Genomic DNA, 19,133 nt, shown 5'->3' on the forward strand with positions numbered 1-19,133 from the left:
CGTGCGGCACGTAACTCTTACCCAGTCCTTCCACCCTTTCTACAGCGGTACCAAAGCGAGTCCCTCATTGGACACAACTAAGCAGTCACACAATCATCCACCAATCACATTGAACATTGCTAATTTTAACTCCGTCATCAACATTGCGCACTTCAAAATTGCAGTCAATGATTCTGAATGGAAGTCGCATATCATTGCAAAGCACCTACTTCACAAGCTACTGTGCAAGTATTGCGATTTTCTACATACAGCTCCATGCATGTGCACATGCAGAAGTATAGAATACAGGTATGTATATTTTAATCAGAGAACATGTGGAACCCTTATGATTTAATTTAGACAAAATAATGCCGCTAAATGTGCAAAGGGAACACATAACAACGCTCCCCCTTTTAAGTGCAAGGTGTCCAATTTGTCATTCACAAACCGCACTGCTGCTTACCGTCTTCTGCATAACCTGTACATATGTTGCAAGTATGCCTATTTAGGGCAGAACTCAATTTTGTATGTGAAAATGTCGGAGTTGTGTACTCTGTACAGCCTACAGTAATGCTACTTGCAATGTGATCGTATGAGAATAGTAATCGCTCCCGATTGCGGTGGTGACATTTCCTTCTGAGGGTCTCCCGATTTTTCAGTATTGTGCTGTTAATTTACAAGTACAAAATGTTTCCCCATCTAGTACTATGCCCTATCGCTTATAAACCTCTCTCCTATGCATAGTACACCTTGTGAAGAACAAGGCATTTCCATACCCTTAAAAGTTTTAGCTATTTTGAAGGACTTGCGAGTACCATGCAAAGACTGCACAGAGTGAAGTGAAATGTACACGTGCACTGGGTTGAAATATGAAAGTTGAATGCTCTGACGAAAGAAGCACAATTAATGTGTGCAGTATTATCACTGCTGCAGTGCAGACGACATATCCAAAGATACCTGGTCATCTTGCAAAAAAAGGTAAGTACAGTACAACCTTTATATTGTAACTACTCCTCAAACAGGCTGCAAGGGTTATTTGTTTATTTTGGGCACCAAAGCAAGCATTGATTTCTAAACCATTCTACCTACAAATATTAATTTATTAAACAAAGAATAACAGGCAGAATAGCTGACAAATCCATGTATTTGGTACTCCAATAACATACGTAATCCTTAGAAGGTTAGATTGTGAAAAGAAGTTGCTGTAGCAAGTTTATGGCATTTTGGTTATTGATAATGGTTCTCGTCACAAATAGGCCACGTTGTACTGTCATCTGAAGCACATTGTAGTAGTATACAAACAGTAAAATAGCCTTACCAAATCATTGCAAGCGTTCACTGCACGTTGACACACCATAACAAAGTGCTTCCCCATCAGGCTCATGCACATATGCACACTGCACACATACATTGGACAACAGACCAAAGTATACCTTTTTTTCAACAGACACCAAAGAATGCCTACCAAAAAGCAACTCCGTAGAAAGAAACGCAGAAGTAGAGCAAATAAAAATAAAGGTGCCCAATGTAAGCATCCACCTGTTGTAGAGTTTGTAGAGAATGTTGGTACAAACCAGCTAATGCAGTTGGTTAACAAAATAAAGGAAGTCTCAACTACCGAGACTCCATCAAAAAGTGTCACAAAACACAAAAATGTGGTCAATAAAATGGCTACCAGTACAGCTAACAATGTTCCTAATAATCCTGATGGTGTAAGAAGAACCCATAGTAAAAAAAGTATTTTAGCAAAAATGTTTCGTCTCAGAATCTACTAAGAAGAGGACAGAAATCTTCCTCACCCCTTAAAACCTACCGTAGAAAGTTAATCCTACAAGATCTCGTGGACAGTGCAATCCTTCTCAAAAGGAAGTTGTTAATATTAGTGTTAAATAGGATGAAAGCACTAACAAAACTAAGTACCAAACTACAAAAGAAACTCGGCAATAAACCGAATGTGAACAAAAACAATTTCTTAAATGTTTGTGGAGGTGAATGGAGTCACACAACAACCACAGAGCCATATTTTAATGAAGAAGCATACAAACAAAATCAAACACAATTGCCATCCATAGCAGTGGACGAGGGTATGAGAAAATCAATACTACCATCATGGAACAAGAAACACTGCTTACAAATCTATCTCCTGAAAACTCAGAATTACCTCTCGATTCAGCAGAACCAGACCGTCCAGTATACAAATGGCCGTGCACATCAATGTGTGCCATTCCAAACAAAGCTTTCAAATCTTTTCGCCAGTTCCTCATTCAATATGTAAAAGGTAAAGACAAAAGTAAAATGAAAGTGCTGCAAAATATGGATATTTGTCCAGTGCGGAAAGACACAGGACTAAAAGGACATTCATTTGCTTGCATTTCTGGGCCTATTTGCAAAAGTACCTTCCATGATATCAAAAGGATATCAATACATCATTCCAATGTAAGAAATTTAGTGTATAAAATATACTATGCAAAAAGTCCAGCTTCAGAATTAGGGAATTTAAATACCACTCTTCTGCATGGTACACCCAAATATTTACAAGAAGAAATTGACTGTATTCAGAAAAAGTATTTTGGAAGTGAGAGCCACTTACAAAATGCAACAGTTTTAGAACATAATAGCAACAATTCTGCACATAGCAACCTTCTATTACACACATACAGAAAAGAAATAGTAAAATTTAAAAGGTCATTGGCTGAAGTACCAAACCATGTGTGTGTGTGTTGCTGCAGAACATTTTACAAAAGGAACACAAAAAATGTGGACATAGTATCTACCATCCATCCACTCGGAAGGGTCTCCTGCAACCCGCCTGCACACCAAATCCCGCTTTCACTCGATGCACGGAATGAAATCTGTGATATGACCCGATCCTAAGATGGCCGCCGCCGTAGACCAACACTTCGCCTGACCTCGACACAACAGGACCAGGCACGCCTCACCAAGCTGATTGGCCTAGCCACCCATCCACCCGGGGACCAATAGCCAGCAGGCGTCAGCTGGCCTGTGGAGTAAGGCCGTGGAAGAAGGCCAGCTGACTGAGCTGACCGAGCGTGCTGCGCTGCTGCCTGCTGCTTAAGGTCCGTCAGCGCTGCCCTCATGCACCCTGCCCTCTTTCAAATTGCAACGCTGATCACTGGACGACTGCCTCTACCAACCGCTACACGGTGAGACCCAAATGAATACCTCATGATTATGGACCCCTGCACCCCTTGCTGCAAACAGGATCTTTGATTGGCCTCCCATCATGCTGCCTGTTACCTCTTGATACATTGCCAGATTGACCTACACTGCTCGGTACATGTTTACTGCCATAGCCTGCCTAAACTGAACAGAACTTTGCCCCATCCAGTGTAACTGCATTCTAGCCTTTTCTAGTCAGGATTGCACCAGAACGCTAGCCTGCGGCGCCTGTATTCAGAGCCATTCAATGTGACTGCATCCAGCCTCCCCCCGCCGGAACTATACTAGAACGTGACGTAGCTGCATTTGCCCTCTGTGTTTCGATACTAAAACCGCATTTAGATCTTCACTGCTAGAATTATACCAAATAACCAGTCAGCGGTAACTGCACTTTCTGCCCCCTAGTTGACACCTCACCCTGTACTAAATGTACAAGATCTTTTTATCCTATATATTCATTTACATATTTTACATATATTCTCCATGCTAATTTATCACATTTGTATTAACCATACAGTCTGCTACTGACTGCACGTATGCACTCAAGCCACTACAAGCACTGTTAAACTCGGGTGCCCTCGTTGTAACGCATCATTGTCACTAATGAAACCTCCAAACACAACTGATTAATGCTACACATTTACACCTTGCACACTAACAGGATTGACAAACTTAGATGCCTTGTTGTAGCATGTATGTCTTCTTAGTCACCAATAGGATACTCAAATCTAGCTGTAGCCTGCATGTATCAGCCTTGATTAGGAGTGTCAAATCTAGATGCCCTGTTGTAGCTTGCATGTATTAGCATTGATTAGGAGTGTCAAATCTAGATGCCCTGTTGTAGCATGTATGTGTTTTTGAGTCGCCAATAGGATAGTCAAATCTAGATGCCCTGTTGTAACTTCTATGCATTCTAGTCCTGAATAGGTTAGTCAAATCTAGGTGCCCTCGCGGTAGCATATCCGCATCTTAATCCCTACCGGGCCTGTCAAAATCAGGTGCCATCCTGCTATTCTTGACCAACATGCGCACTACGAAGACTAGCCTCTTACACACATTCTGGTCCCTAGCTTTGACCATTCTAACCATCACTATAATAATGGCCCCCACCAACTCTACACCGTGCAACGTGCATGAGAGAAACTCACGACTTAGAGCAAGGCTGCCTCGACTCTATGACCTCCAAAAACAAAAGAACCAGTTTATCAGGCCTCACATCAACTCCAAATTCCACTTACCCTAACCCTCTCGCCTTAGTGTCTGTAAAGTATCCTAAACCACAAATCGGCCCGCACCACAAACAAGAGTCCAAACCTCCCCGGTCTTAGCCTCCTCCATAATACAATCACAACTCCTACCTTATCAGGAGCCCTGATCAATGCGAGGTCCCTCATAGCACACAACACGGAAATTGCCGACATACTTGCTATGGATAACCTAGATCTTCTTGCTGTCTCTGAGACCTGGCTCCACGACGCCGCAGGTCCTGCACTCATGATTGCCATACCAGACGATTACAATATACTAAGAGTTGACCGGCCTAACTCCAGAGGAGGTGGCCTGGCCATCATTGCCAAAACAAAGCTAGCGGTAAGACTCACCCCACCGCCAGCAATTACATCTTGCAAACTTCTCTCTGCCAAAATACCCATCTCCAACAATAGTACACTAACTGTTCTCCTAGTGTACAGACCACCAGGCTCACTAGGTAACTTCGAGGAAGATCTATGCAGCCTCCTCACTAACCGCATCAAAGACTCCACCCCGCTCCTATTACTAGTTGACTTTAACCTGGGATTCAATGATGTTGAGGACAAACAGGCCCATTCTATCCAATCAATCTTAACCGATCATGGTCTTACCCAAAAAGTCTTAGCCCCCACACACATAAAAGGACGCACCAAAGACTGAATAGACAACTGTAACTGCGACATTACCATTTAGAATATCTTACCACAACCCTGGACTGACCACCACCTTATATGCTTCTCAGCCACCACAGAGCCTCCCAAACTGAACAATACTGAAATAGTACTTCCGATGTCAACGAGAAGTTAAAAAGAAATCACTGTTGAAAAACTATTCCCACTACTCCTTCCAGCTCTCACCGCTAGCACTGATAACTCTGACCCGAACACGCTAGTAGAGACATTCAACAACTCTGACCAAAGCCTTGGATATGATAGCCCCTATCAAACTTCACAAAAGTAAACGAGAATCTCACCTCAACTCATGGTTTACCCTCACCTCAAAGAACTACGTATAGAAAAAACGCAAACTCCAGGCACACACCGTCAGCTGAGAATAAAACTATACTTGCCAACTTTGCCAAAAAATACAAGAAGGGAATTATCCAAACTAAAAATGACTCTTTTAATGAGAGAATCAGTAAAGCTAAGTCTAATTCCAAAGAACTCTTCTCCATTCTCCGAGAAATGGAAAACCCAATTGCCCCCACAGATAATGTCCCTAAGGACAAACTATGGTGCACCAGCATCTAAAATGCCCTAGCAAATAAAATCATAACCTTACAATCAAAAATTGCAAAGAAAAAAGCTTCCATGACCTCCACGGGAATACATAACTCCCCCCTGATAGATGCACTAAATACAACTACACAAAGTAACTGCAAACTATTCAGGTTTACTAACATATCCATACTGGAAACTGAAAAGGTTATATTATCCCTAAAACCATCGAACTGCCAAGGCGACAGTTGCCCTGCACAAGTTATAAGGGACACAGCTAGAGACTTAACACCCTTCATCTCTAAATTAATCAACGCCTCCTTTAACTCTAATACGGTACCAACTAACCTCAAAGAATCTTGGGTACTGCCTCTTCTCAAAAAACAGACCCTTGACCCAGCCATCCCCACTAATTATAGACCTATCACCACAGTCTCATTCCTCCTTAAAATCATTGACAGAGTAGCCTACCTCCAGATTCAAAACTGCCTGGAGTCAAACCAACTACTAGGATCTAGACAATCTGGATTCAGGCCACTACATGGTACTGAAACAGCCTTAATTGACCTCAAGACACAAATCGACGAGTTGAAGGACAAAGGTAAAACAGCTATGCTCCTCCTCCTTGACCTATCGGCGGCTTTTGACCCAGTGGATCATGCAGTGTTATGCAACCACCTATCGTCTGCCGCCCATTTCTCAAGTGAAGCTATAGCCTGGGTACAATCCTTCCTGGCCAACCGTACGTTAAGTGTTCTCCCCTTTAGCCGCAGCGGACCCAATAAACATCACTTGTGGTGTCCCTCAAGGTTCATGTGTCTCCCCCACAATGTATAATATCTTTACTAAGCCACTCTTCGACAAACTTGACAGCCTGGGGGTAACCTATACTAACTACATGCACGACAATACCCTATTTGTGCTTTTTGAGGGAGGTCTCAACTGAGTTCCACCCTGTTGTACAGGGTTGTGGCTGTGCTGTCCATCTGCACCAGCAAGGAGTTCACTGTGATGGATGGATGATCACTTTATGGTGCAGCTGAATAGCCCTCAGCCCCAACATGGTCGTGTACAGGGATGTCTCTGTAGAAGGAAGGCAAAATACCTTGTGTTGATATTGTTCCCATTTGGGAGCCCTACCCCTCCAGAGCTGTGCCTGTCACAATGGACTGCTGGAGTCGTAGATTGGGAAGGAGGCCTTTTGGTCATGTTTGACCTCTTGCACTACCAGCGTCATGTGTTTTTGACTGTTTCCATCAGGGTCAGTGTTTCCTTCCAGGAGTCTTCATTTTGAGACCACTAGTCTTCCAGGCATTTCAGCAGAGATGTCAAGTGAATTCCTGTTTTGGGGGTCAATAAAGATGCAAGATGTCGTGGATCTCGGAAGGAAAGACCTTTTCTCGCTGTTGTTGGATTAATTTCTGCAGAGCTTTGGCTTTCTTGGCAGTTCAGGAAAGTATCTTCTCTGAAGGAGACACTCTTGCTTCAGTATTGTTCAGCATTGCTCCAAAGTATGAATTCTTTGTGGAAGATGAAAAACACTTTTGCAGATTCACATAGAGAACCAGATCTGGGAGGACTAAGCACATCACCTGCCTCTTTTCTGGTGTAATGGGTTTTATTAGCCAATCGCTTTTCTATGGACCGGGAAGATCTGATGTAAGGCCAGCATCCTTTGGGGTCTTATGCATAGAGGCAATTTCCTTTCTGAAGTACCCGGCAAGATATGAGGTAGGGGCCAGAAATTCCTTCATGGTATACCGGACGTTCAAAGGTAAGGCCAGTCTCCTCGAGGTCTTATGTGCAGAGCCAATCGCCGTTCTGGAGCACCGAGAAGAACTGATGCAAGGCCAGCATTCTGGAGGGCTTATGCACAAAGCCAATTTCCTTTCTGGAGCACTGGAGAAGATCTGATGTAAGGCCAGAATCCTGGCAGTTTTATGCAGAGAGCCAATCTCCGTTCTGGAGCACTAGGAAGAAAGGATGTAAAACCATGATCCTGGAGGTCTTATGCGCAAAGACAATTTCCTTTCAAGAGCACCAAGAAGATCTAATGTAAGGCGTGCATCCTGTAGGGCTTCTGCACAGAGGCAGTCCCCTTTCTGGAATACTGGGAAGATGTGATGTAAGGTCAGCATCCTGTAGGGCCTCTGCACAGAGGCAGTCCCCTTTCTGGAATACTGGGAAGATGTGATGTAAGGTCAGCATCTTGAAAGCCATATGCGCAGAGGTGGTTGTCTGTCTTACGCACCTGGAAGACCTGAAGTAAGGCCAGAATCCTGGAGGTATTATTCGTACAGGCAATCTATTTTCTGCAGCACCAGGAAGATCTGATGTAAGATCAGCATCCTGAAGGTCTTATTCACTGAGGCAATTGCCTTTCTTGTGCAACGGAAAGATCTGCATCCTAAATTCCTTCTTTGCCCCTTTTGTTTGCCACTCGGGGGCAAAGAATACGTCTCAATTGTTGCGAATCGTTCCTTTGAGCGAGGAAGTACCTCGAGTAAATGCCTTTTCCTTTGAGATTTTGATACTTTTTCCACTGCTTTCTTCTCCACTAAAATGTTGACCTCCTGAGTCAGTGGTTGCAGGTGTTGTGGGAAGAATTTCCAGGTGGGATAGTGGGTTTGGATATGTTACGGCCATTCACTGCCACGCAGCGGCCTGGCAATTACAGGTGTATGTTGCTATGGCGACGGTATGCAGGAGGTTGGCCCATACCATGATGGCTTTGACGTTCCACACAGTGTAACGCCATGACGCAGGAGCGTCAAGATGGCACAGTGCATTCAGCACCAGCTTGCACTACAAGAATGGCAACAAGATGGTAACCAATGCACCGCAATCTGCTTGTTTCCTGTGATTGCCACAACGCTAGTTACTGTCCTTTTTGCTTCTTGCTATGCTCAAATTTCAGAACACCAGCCCTGGTCCCGCTTCTCCGCTTTCCCATTCGTTCTTGCTTGCTTCCCTTGATCCAGTCCTTCTCTCTGCTTCCTTCAGTTCTCATTACACACCACAGTATTCCTTCAGTTTTGTTTTGGACTTTCACCTATCATTGCTGCTTTGGCTCTGGAAGAGCTTCCTTTTTCTGATCCACTTCCTCTGGAGTTTTTTTTTCTCCTAAATTGGGGGTTTTCCTAAATACTTGAGACTTGCCCTCTCTGGGTAGCCACACGGTGGCATCGCTACCTGGGGAGACTAGCTTTACCTCTTCGACTCAAAGCCTCTCAAGTCATCAAAGGTAAGGCCTGTCGCTGACAGAATGACAACCTGATTCTTTATCCATTCCTGACAGTTTTCAATACCTGATTGTAGTGATGTTTTCACGACAATCTGCCTCATTATGAGGTTGGCGGTAACCCGCCGGTTCTGTCGGCGGGTTGCCACCAACCCTGTAACAACGATTCTGCCGCCTGATATCTCTGAGCCACAGGTATCTCACAAGTGGCGGCGGAACAGTAAATACCAATGGAGTCCCAAAGGTCTTCATGGGAATGCACTAAATCACTGGCACCGTTGCTAACTGTGCCGGTGCTTCAGTGAGAGGCATGCCGGTAGGGGCCTTGTTTCCAGGCAGGTCAGGCCTGCTGTGGGATACTGGTATTCTCGTAGTGTGGCGGTCTGGAAAGGGTGCTGGCACTTTGCTACCGGCACCCTTATTTCCGGACTGCTATACTTCGAACGAGGCCCATTAATGTCTCAAATACTTGCTCCCACTTTGGTCTTGTGACGTGGGGGGGAGCATGAGGACACCTTACTGCTTCTGAGGGGGTTTCTCACTGGTGCAGATTGGTGTCCACTGCCTCTTCCTTGCTGGTACCTTTTTGACCAGGGGAAGTACCTAATTGGTAGTGCAGTCACTGCTAAAAGGGAATTGTCTGCTAATAACCTCTCGTTTAATGGTGATAAGTCTGGCATACTCCATATGCTTGGGGTCAGGCTCTGTTGCCTTTCGGCTGCCAGCCTCATTCTTCACATGGCAAAGAGGGCATTTTCTGTAAAGGGCATATCTTGAATCTTCTGTTGTCAGTCCATCTTCAGCCCTGTTATTGAACACTTTATGAATATTAATAGATTGTCCATGAGGTAGAAATCTGATTAAAAACCATTGAGCCGATTTTGTGCCTTATTGCAGTCAGAATCCCTATTTCTACCGCCTGGACTTTGAAATGTCTTGGCAGTTGCTAACAAACAACTGTTAAAGAGGGAGACACCCCCTTTGTGACTAGGGAGGGGAGCCTGCTAAGCTGAATGCCCCCTAGAAGATGGAGCAAGCAGGATCACACTGGAGGTGACCCCACTACCCTCTTTGAGGACAGGTAATCCCTAAATGGAGAGATGCATTGTTCTCCCTTGTCATTGGAATCTCAGTTGTGTTGCTTACATGGGAGTTAACTCATTTGCTTTCTAGATACAGCAGCCTCAGGGCACAAAAGGTCGCACACAAGCGATGCATGCTGTTCGTCAGGCTTCCGGATACATAGCATCTAGACTGGAGATGGGTGCGGAAGGCTGAAGCCTGAACCTGCAGAGGTAAGTGGGGAATGGGTGCAAGCGGGGATAGAGGGGGCAGAGCTGGCCACTCAGTGGTAGAGTTCTGGGGGAGAGCCCCCCCCCCCCCGAGACGTCCTATTACAAAAGGACAAAATGCTGCACTTGTGGAATGGAGCAGCCTTTTGTACTGGAATCCATAGGTACAGCCTTTTGTAATCGCTTTTAGAAATAGATCATAGTTAACTTGTATAATGTTTTACCACTTCAACACCAGTGGCTGTTCTGTTTCTGACTCTTTTCATCCGCTGTGTTCATCTCGGAGCGGAGAATGGGTGGTAAGCCCCCACCTCGTTGTGTGGAAGAAAAGCGACCATTCGTCAGTGGACCGAGAGAGAAGAGGCGCTTGCAGAGCAGCATGGGAGGAAAGACATCCTCCTTGGAGGTGTGGCAGAATCAAGCACACGTGGGCAAGCCCATGGAGCGCCGGCCCAGATATGGACTGCAGAAGCCCCCGTCCCAGAGGGTCTCCAGCTGTGGAGAAAGCACAGGCAGCCACTGAGTGACGTGATGAGGCACTGATGCCAAAGCTCCGTAGGGAGATAGCAGCAAGGGGAACGCCAAGAAGCTGGAACGGAGACTCGTCCACCTACATAAACTCCTATCTGGAGGACCACTGCGGAGCCAGAGGTAGGCAGCCACTTCAGGGAGCTGTGTGAAGGGTGGAAAGGCCAAACCAGACCCCCAAAGTGGGGTCTGAGCAACCCAGACCCCCAAGGCAAGGCAAGAGATACAACCTCAAGACGGGGTGAAAGAAACTAAACACCCAAGCTGGGTGTGAAACCTGAGACCCCAGGTTTGGGGTAAAAACCAAGAAGCAGCTGAGTGGAGAAAATGCCACAAAGTTCCCTGGAGGGTAACCCAAGGAGAGGACCTGGTGTGGACCAGAGGTCTAGACAAGGTAAGGCCCGAGCAGGCAAGGCCCACCCAAAGTCTATAACTGCCCACTCTGCATCGTGGTGTGGCCATTTACAGATGTTAGTCACTGTGGTGGGCCCAACTCCATTAGCCTCAGGTTCCACTTGTTAGACAATCCTGACTAAGCCTCTGGTGTGGACTTAGGAACCAGGGGTTCTCAAGGTTGGAAGACTATTCAAGAGTAAACAAAAGTCCCCACCCATTCATGGAGAAAGAGATTGGCCAAAGACAGATAAGCAACCACAGGAGGTGTAGATGGAAGAGACATTTGCTGGTGCTTTTTTTGATGCAGAGACATTGACGGTGGGGTCAGAAACCAGCCACCATTCTATCCTTTGGGCAGAAGATCCTTACGGTACCTTTTTGATTAAGCAAGGTTCTTGTTTTTGTTTATAGTGGTAGGGACATGAATCTGGCTAGTATAGGTTTCTGGATGGTGGAGTTGGATTCTTTGTAGGACATCTTGACGAGCCCCTCTTTTAGACTCCTTTTCTTTAAGAGAAGAGTAGGGCCGAGAAACACAGACCTAGCCTAGGTTCTTGGTGTTCAACTAAAGAAAGCTGTTAACCAAAATTCCATCTTGTCCATCCCCAGATTCTGATTTACCACACATTTTTCTGGAACTACCATCAAATGGCCTGCAACACTAGCTATCCACTACAGCCTATTATGTTCCGAATTCAGGCTTATTATATATCTAAACAAGTCTCAAGTAATTCATCTTTTGAAATGCACTTAATAACGGAGACCAGTCTAAGCGTGGGCCAGAAATTCGAACATGTGCGGCTCTATAGTGCCTTGCTTCCAAGACAAACGTGTTGCCCCCGAGCTATCGTCCGGCCCATATGATCTCCAATAAAAGAATAATTTACATATTTAGTTGGTCCGCAAAACTTGTTGGGCTTACAACATTTCTGTTGGAATCCTGGGGTTGGGAGATTGGTTGAGCTGAAAAACACATACAAACTCGAGCTATTCCTGGGTCCAGCTCCATCGCAGATTAAAGCAATGGAGACCATTTGCCACGATCTTGGTTTTACAAGCTTAATGTACGAGATGTATAACAATCGTATGATTCTGGGGTCATTCTTGAAAGCTGATTGTAATTTGCTTCGTTCACTAATAAGATTACCATCTGGTGGGAATTGGTTGCGATATCAAGTTAGTGAGAACATAAAGACCGCTCTCCTTGATCCTTATCCATCACTTATTGGAGGCCACTATTCTCCGTGTGATGCCTTGCGGTGTGCAGTGATACGTAAGAGACCTTCATAACTCATAAAAAGTGCGTAAGCACAGCTTTTGTTTAAAACGTAGATAGAAGGGTCATGGTATATAATGCAATATGTACTACGACCGTCTGCTTTGTTCTGAAGGAGCAGTGCTGGATTTCACGGTTTTTTTTGTGTGTTTTGCCCAGGAATGCTTCATGAGAGAACAATCTGACTTCCTTCTCTAGTTTTCAATCGCAAAGTACGCTAAAGTAAAACAGCTGCGGACCTACGTTTTTAATGTTCAGGTAGCCAGTATCTCCGATTAATCAGTGGTCGTTTTTGATATTTGTTTTTAAAAATAGTTCTGTGAAAACCTTTAATCAAATATATTTGACTTGGTGGTTGTGGTCCTCTAAAGTCCAGCAATTTGTCCAATGTGTTTCTCTAAACCCCTTGACTGGTTTGCAGGCAAAGCTTTTACTGTACCTGCAGATCTCTTGCTTACCTGCACAGAACAGACTCTCAAGGTGCAGCACAAAGGCTACTATCCTGGTTGGTGCATTTTTAGTTGGCCGATCACCGCTGACTCGCCATACCTTATCTGTTTGCCTTTCTTCCTGCTGGAGACACCAATTAGTTCTTCTGATTGCTATTTTGGGGCTCTCCACTCAGCCAACAGAATTGGAAAGTAATGCTCACATATTAGCCGATTATGGATATCTGATCACCCATCTTAACATGTTGCATGGTTTAAAAACCCAGTTGACAATTGGCTAATTGAATAGTTAAGAAATTGGGTATCTCTTTCCATTTCGATAAGATTTTGTTTTGCAGAGCAGTTGTAGCAAAAGCATAGAGCAGCCTCCAATCCGAATCTATAATGGTAAGTAAAAAATGGCTGCATATGTCTTAGGACAGAAGCGTTTTTTGTCCTTCTGTATCCAACATTTTCAGGTAAATTCATGAAATAAAGAATTATAAAAAATAGAATTGAAACAAGGGTATAATAGTACAAAGGAAGCACATTTAAAGATCAGGTGGAAATGTTTCACAGTACAGTCTCGCCTGACAGCACCATCCACCCCATTCCGTCCTTTTGCCCAAATGTAAATATGGCTCTGTAGGATGTAAGTAGCTTAACATTCAAACCGGTTTCCCGCTCTGTAATATTGAGAATTTGATGGCGTAATAGTTTCTCTTGCTTTATCTATTTTTCTTGTTTTATATAAAACTGTTAAACCTGTTTTTATCTTTAGAAATGTGTTAAACATTTAGGTTTCTGTAAATGAAGTTGTTTAGGAATAAAAATTGGATTTCTTTTCTACACAGATAACCTTGGGACGGCTCAGCTTAAAAGTGCCCAAAGTAAGTTGCCATGACAACTGCCTGTTTCCACTTGAACATTAATTTGATGAGCAATTCAACCATCTGTAGTGGGTCTAGAAGCTACCTAAAAGGTTGTTTTTGGTAGCTAATCTGATTTCCGTGAAGACAATAAAAAATAATTTTATTACTGTACAATAATATCTACACAATATCCAGTGCAGTTCATTCTTCATTATTTCTTAATATGTGTGTCTTACTGTGTTAAATGTGAGTGAACACCAGGGAAGCTTGTTTGGAACAGCAACTTTTGCATTCATGTGAATATTCTTTGTTACATATAAACAGACTAAAGGTTCATATGTGTCACTCTAAGTTTTGAAAAGCTGATGAAAATGAGGAATGTTGGAATGGCAGATGTTCCAGGAATTAGTATACACTTTTATTTTTAGATGGTTGCTGTAATACAGTAGTTTTCCTCCAACACTTGTTTAGGTTATTTGGCATATTATGTGACATCAATAAATACCTGGAAAATTAGACTAGAAGTATATTTTCAAAGTACAGTAGAATTGAAATGGCCCAGTGAGTTGGGGAGCTGCAATCCAGTCAGTGTAGACAGGGCAAAAGGTAGTTCAACAAGAAGGCTATCTGTGCAGTCTCTTGTGTGCACCAGAATGTTTTGTTGTTTTCCGATGATAGGGTTTTGAATATTGCTGCCTTCCCATGTGCCACTGGCGTAATGTGATAGACTTTGCTAGCACACACAGGACGTTCCGCTGGGCTTCCCTCGCTGAGATTGTGATCTGGGTTCTCAAATGCCCAGAATGAATTCTGAGCTTACATTTTCCTAAGCAGGTGGCGCCAGTAGATCTTAATACATCGTCTGGAAGTAGGACAGAGCCCATGGAGGAATCCGATATGGACACTCTTGTGGGTTCATGTCCCATAGCATGCTGCCTCCCGCAGGGTCCCTCTTCCAACCCCTGATGTGGGCATTTTTTACAGTTGATTTTGCAGGTTAGACTGCCACCGTTGCCGGAAAGTTCAGTGATCCTTTTATTTAGGTTAAATGGGATCCTTTGAAAAGCTGGTCTCTCTGGAAGGGGGGGTGGGGGTAGCATCTTCTCTCTTTTTGGGAAGCTTTGTGTTGGTGATGTCGAGCGTGATCTATTTATCCTACTTCCTGAAGGTTTTCCCCATGGCTAGCAGTGTGCACCACATGGTGCAGCGTAAAGTAATTGGTTTTCCTGGAACCACTTTCTCGTTACTAACCTCTGCTGGTGCCTAGTCTTTCAGCTTCTCGCTTTTCTGTATGGTGACTTTCCGCCTGCCCCAAGATCAGTGTTTACCGCTCTGATTCGGCGTGTAGATCACAGTGGAATCGTTTTACCATCTGTGAGGTGTCACATTATCGTTATTTACCCACTCTACAGACTGTCTCTCTAGCCCTGAAGTTCATCTGAGATCTCTGCTGTCTTAAGCTCTGGTTTATATATCACTGTATCTGGGATTAGGCTTCAGTCTTCAATGAGTAGAGCTGGTTAACTTGTGTTAACTATCAGTAGTTCTTAACTTTAGACGGGGGATCTAGAACTGAAATCAGTCACTGTTACTCCAAACTGGGGGGAGCAGAGTAATTCTGGGTTGTCGAGTCCTATTCTAGCTTCAGGAAAGCATTCTTGGGAGACCGTGTTTGAAGCCCAGGTCAGCAGTTATTGTTTACTGTTCAAATTTCCTTTATATTTCAAAAAGATTTCAGTGGAATTAAACCTGTGCCCTGGTCTCTACTTTTGTTAAATTATATGTTGAGCTCCTGGACCCACTCAAATGTTTTGATCAAAGACAACCGCAGAAGATGAAGCTATACTTGCATGAGTGTAGTCAAAGGAAAGTCTGAAACCGTGTGGAATGTGGACGTCTGCCCAGATTTAGGAAAAAATGGAGAACTCAAAAGCCTATGCAATGGTATGACCATGACAAAGTTTGATATCTACATATGCTTTGAAGATGAAATGTACTGGTTGACATATGCCTGGCGAACTTCCAGAACCTAAAAAAGCAAGATTGACCTGGCTGAGTGCCTCCTCACGAGATGGGCAGTATCCTGGCTGTAATACTGCCCAACTGTAATAGCGTTAGCGCCCACCAGTCTGATCGCTGATCATGGATTGGGCGTTAACTATAAGTCCCCATTCCCCATTGGGCTGCCGGTAATACAGGGTGCTAAAGGGGATTTTCACCTCCAGAAAGAAGCTGGAGGTAAAACAGCCCATTTAGCGCCCAACTCGTGATAAGGCCCTAAATCTTACCAGGATGATGAAAGGCTCTTAAATTGAGGGCATACACTGTACGCAGGCAATCCTCATATATCTAAAATGTACATGTTTTCTATAGGCCTATTCAGCTTCGTACGGTCTTGAAGCATCTTTTAAGTCCCATACTTTATTACAGCTGAGGGAGCAACATATAACTCCATACAAGACCTCTTTGAAGACATGCTTGCAAATCTTGACTCTAACTCGCCTGCTGTTCTCATTCTCCTCAATCTCTCCTCTGACAGTGTCAACAATTGTATCCTTCTAAAACGGCTGTGTGATAACCTCAGCATCATGGACCGACCACTGGTTTGGCTGACCATTCTTCACCGCCCCTCCCAGCTCCAACTGGGCCCTTTCTCCTCCACCACTTCACTCTCTACCTGCAGCGTCGCCCAGGTCTCTATCCTATCAATGTAGCTCTTCAATATCTATCACACCCCTCTTGCTCACCTGATCTCCTCATTTCCAATGTTATGCTGATGACCCACAGCTTTCCTTCAAACTTCCCTGTACCACCTCCTCCTCCTCACTCATCCCCGAATTGTCTGTTCACCATCCAGGCATGGTGTGCGGCTAATGATTTTGGTCTTAATGCCAGTAAAACGGAGACCCTTCTCATTGGGACACCTGCGCTGCTCTGTTTCCCTCCTACCCTCTAGCTGCCCTCCTTGGTCCCTCTACTCTCACCATCCTGTGAGGCAAAAACCTGGATGTCATCTTTGACTCTGCTCTCTCCTTCACCCCTCACATCTTTGACCTTGCCAAGAAGGCCCACTTCCAGCTTAACCTCTGTAGAGCCATTCTCCCTTGCTGCACCTTTCCCCAGAAGCTCAACGTCTCCAGAGCGCTGGCCATCTCTAGGCTGGACTAATGCAACCACACTTCCTCCCTACGCCCCCTTCAACTAATCCAGAATAGGGCTGCAAGACTTATCCTTGGCCTCAAGTCCAGGGACTGGATCTCTCCAGTCCTAATATCTCTCCACTGGCTCCCGCTGGCTGAAAGGATCAAATTCAAGACCTTCATCAACAAGGCTTTTTGGGACCTGGGACCACGCAATCTCCAACTTTCCCTCCTTTAAATACTTCCCGGCTAGAGCCTTTCGCTCGTCTAACTCCAACTCTGGTTGTCAAAGGCTTCTCCAAGCAGAGTGGGGGGCAGGTCTCTCTCTCTCTCCTTGGCTGGTGCCTCTTTGGAACAGCCTCCCTGCCCCTCTCAGACTTTAACCGGACCTCCTTAAGATCTGGAAACTTCTCAAAACTCTGAACCTTAAATCTCACTGATTACCAGGCGCTCTACCCAGTTGACCCTAGCACCCTCCCCCCCTCAGCACTGCCCTTGAGGGCCCCCTGCCTGACAGCTGTGCATCCCACCCATGGGATTTCTCCGCCCTAGCACTTAGCCAATGGCATTTGGCCTTGGCACCGCTTGGCACTTGTTCCCGGACTCCCAGCAGCACTTGTCCTTACACTGCTCCCCCACCTCTCTTCCCTAGCTCCCGCACTTCTCTTCATTTCTCTTGCACGTCCGAATATCACAAGGCCTAGTAGGACCACGATTGTATATTTACTGTTTTTTTACATTATTACTCCCCTGTTCCCTCCCACTTTGTATTGTGGTGCCTCAAAACACTATACGGTTGTATAGATGCCTGACAAATGCTGAATCAATCAATATGCTCCATATGCCAAGCGTTCCCTTCCCCAACTGTCCCTAATTCAGGTCCGCCTTCTTGGTGGTAAAGAGTCACTCAGGCTCTGGGATTGCTCAAGTAGTCTTGATCGTGAAATGGTCCGTCTGGACTCTACTACCAGGTGCTCCTACCTGGGGGTCGGGTGTCTGGCAGTTGTATAGATATCTAGACTGCAGGGTTCATCATGCTTTCCTCTCCTAGTTGCAAGGACTAATCTTGCCTTTCGGGCCCTCAAGATCTATGGTTGCAGTCGTAGGCCTTTTGAATACGATTTTATTTTTTTAGGGTTGTGGATCTGAAGCGTCCCCCTTCCTTTCCTCCAACCTCTGTTCCCTGCCACCTCTTTCCTACTCTCTGGTCTCACTTGCTTTTCTTCTCCTCTTTCTCTTTCGCTTCTCTTCTCTTTTTCCTCTGTTCCCTGCCACCTCTTTCCTACTCTCTGGTCTCACTTGCTTTTCTTCTCCTCTTTCGCTTCTCTTCTCTTTTTCCTCTGTTCCCTGCCACCTCTTTCCTACTCTCTGGTCTCACTTGCTTTTCTTCTCCTCTTTCTCTTTCGCTTCTCTTCTCTTTTTCCTCTGTTCCCTGCCACCTCTTTCCTACTCTCTGGTCTCACTTGCTTTTCTTCTCCTCTTTCTCTTTCGCTTCTCTTCTCTTTTTCCTCTGTTCCATGCCACCTCTTTCCTACTCTCTGGTCTCACTTGCTTTTCTTCTCCTCTTTCGCTTCTCTTCTCTTTTTCCTCTGTTCCCTGCCACCTCTTTCCTACTCTCTGGTCTCACTTGCTTTTCTTCTCCTCTTTCTCTTTCGCTTCTCTTCTCTTTTTCCTCTGTTCCCTGCCACCTCTTTCCTACTCTCTGGTCTCACTTGCTTTTCTTCTCCTCTTTCGCTTCTCTTCTCTTTTTCCTCTGTTCCCTGCCACCTCTTTCCTACTCTCTGGTCTCACTTGCTTTTCGTCTCCTCTTTCTCTTTCGCTTCTCTTCTCTTTTTCCTCTGTTCCCTGCCACCTCTTTCCTACTCTCTGGTCTCACTTGCTTTTCTTCTCCTCTTTCGCTTCTCTTCTCTTTTTCCTCTGTTCCCTGCCACCTCTTTCCTACTCTCTGGTCTCACTTGCTTTTCTTCTCCTCTTTCGCTTCTCTTCTCTTTTTCCTCTGTTCCCTGCCACCTCTTTCCTACTCTCTGGTCTCACTTGCTTTTCGTCTCCTCTTTCTCTTTCGCTTCTCTTCTCTTTTTCCTCTGTTCCCTGCCACCTCTTTCCTAGTCTCTGGTCTCACTTGCTTTTCGTCTCCTCTTTCTCTTTCGCTTCTCTTCTCTTTTTCCTCTGTTCCCTGCCACCTCTTTCCTACTCTCTGGTCTCACTTGCTTTTCTTCTCCTCTTTCGCTTCTCTTCTCTTTTTCCTCTGTTCCCTGCCACCTCTTTCCTACTTTCTGGTCTCACTTGCTTTTCTTCTCCTCTTTCTCTTTCGCTTCTCTTCTCTTTTTCCTCTG

At 44.9% G+C, this 19,133-nt stretch overlaps 1 protein-coding gene across 3 annotated transcripts in view; it reads left to right on the forward strand.

Moving 5' to 3' along the window:
* KCNH5 (potassium voltage-gated channel subfamily H member 5) overlaps positions 1–19,133 on the forward strand; it is a 628,566-nt gene that overhangs the window by 153,726 nt on the left and 455,707 nt on the right. For 2 of the 3 annotated variants that reach the window (XM_069638247.1, XM_069638248.1), the window contains exon 5: positions 13,643–13,678. The exons of the other annotated variant lie outside the window; for it this stretch is intronic. In XM_069638247.1, the coding sequence (XP_069494348.1) occupies positions 13,643–13,678 (36 nt within the window). The remainder of the gene's footprint in view (positions 1–13,642; positions 13,679–19,133) is intronic. 3 annotated transcript variants of the gene reach the window in all.

This window comes from Ambystoma mexicanum, chromosome 14, assembly GCF_040938575.1.
Source record: "Ambystoma mexicanum isolate Mex_15411 chromosome 14, UKY_AmexF1_1, whole genome shotgun sequence".
In the NCBI taxonomy this organism is placed as follows: domain Eukaryota; kingdom Metazoa; phylum Chordata; class Amphibia; order Caudata; family Ambystomatidae; genus Ambystoma; species Ambystoma mexicanum.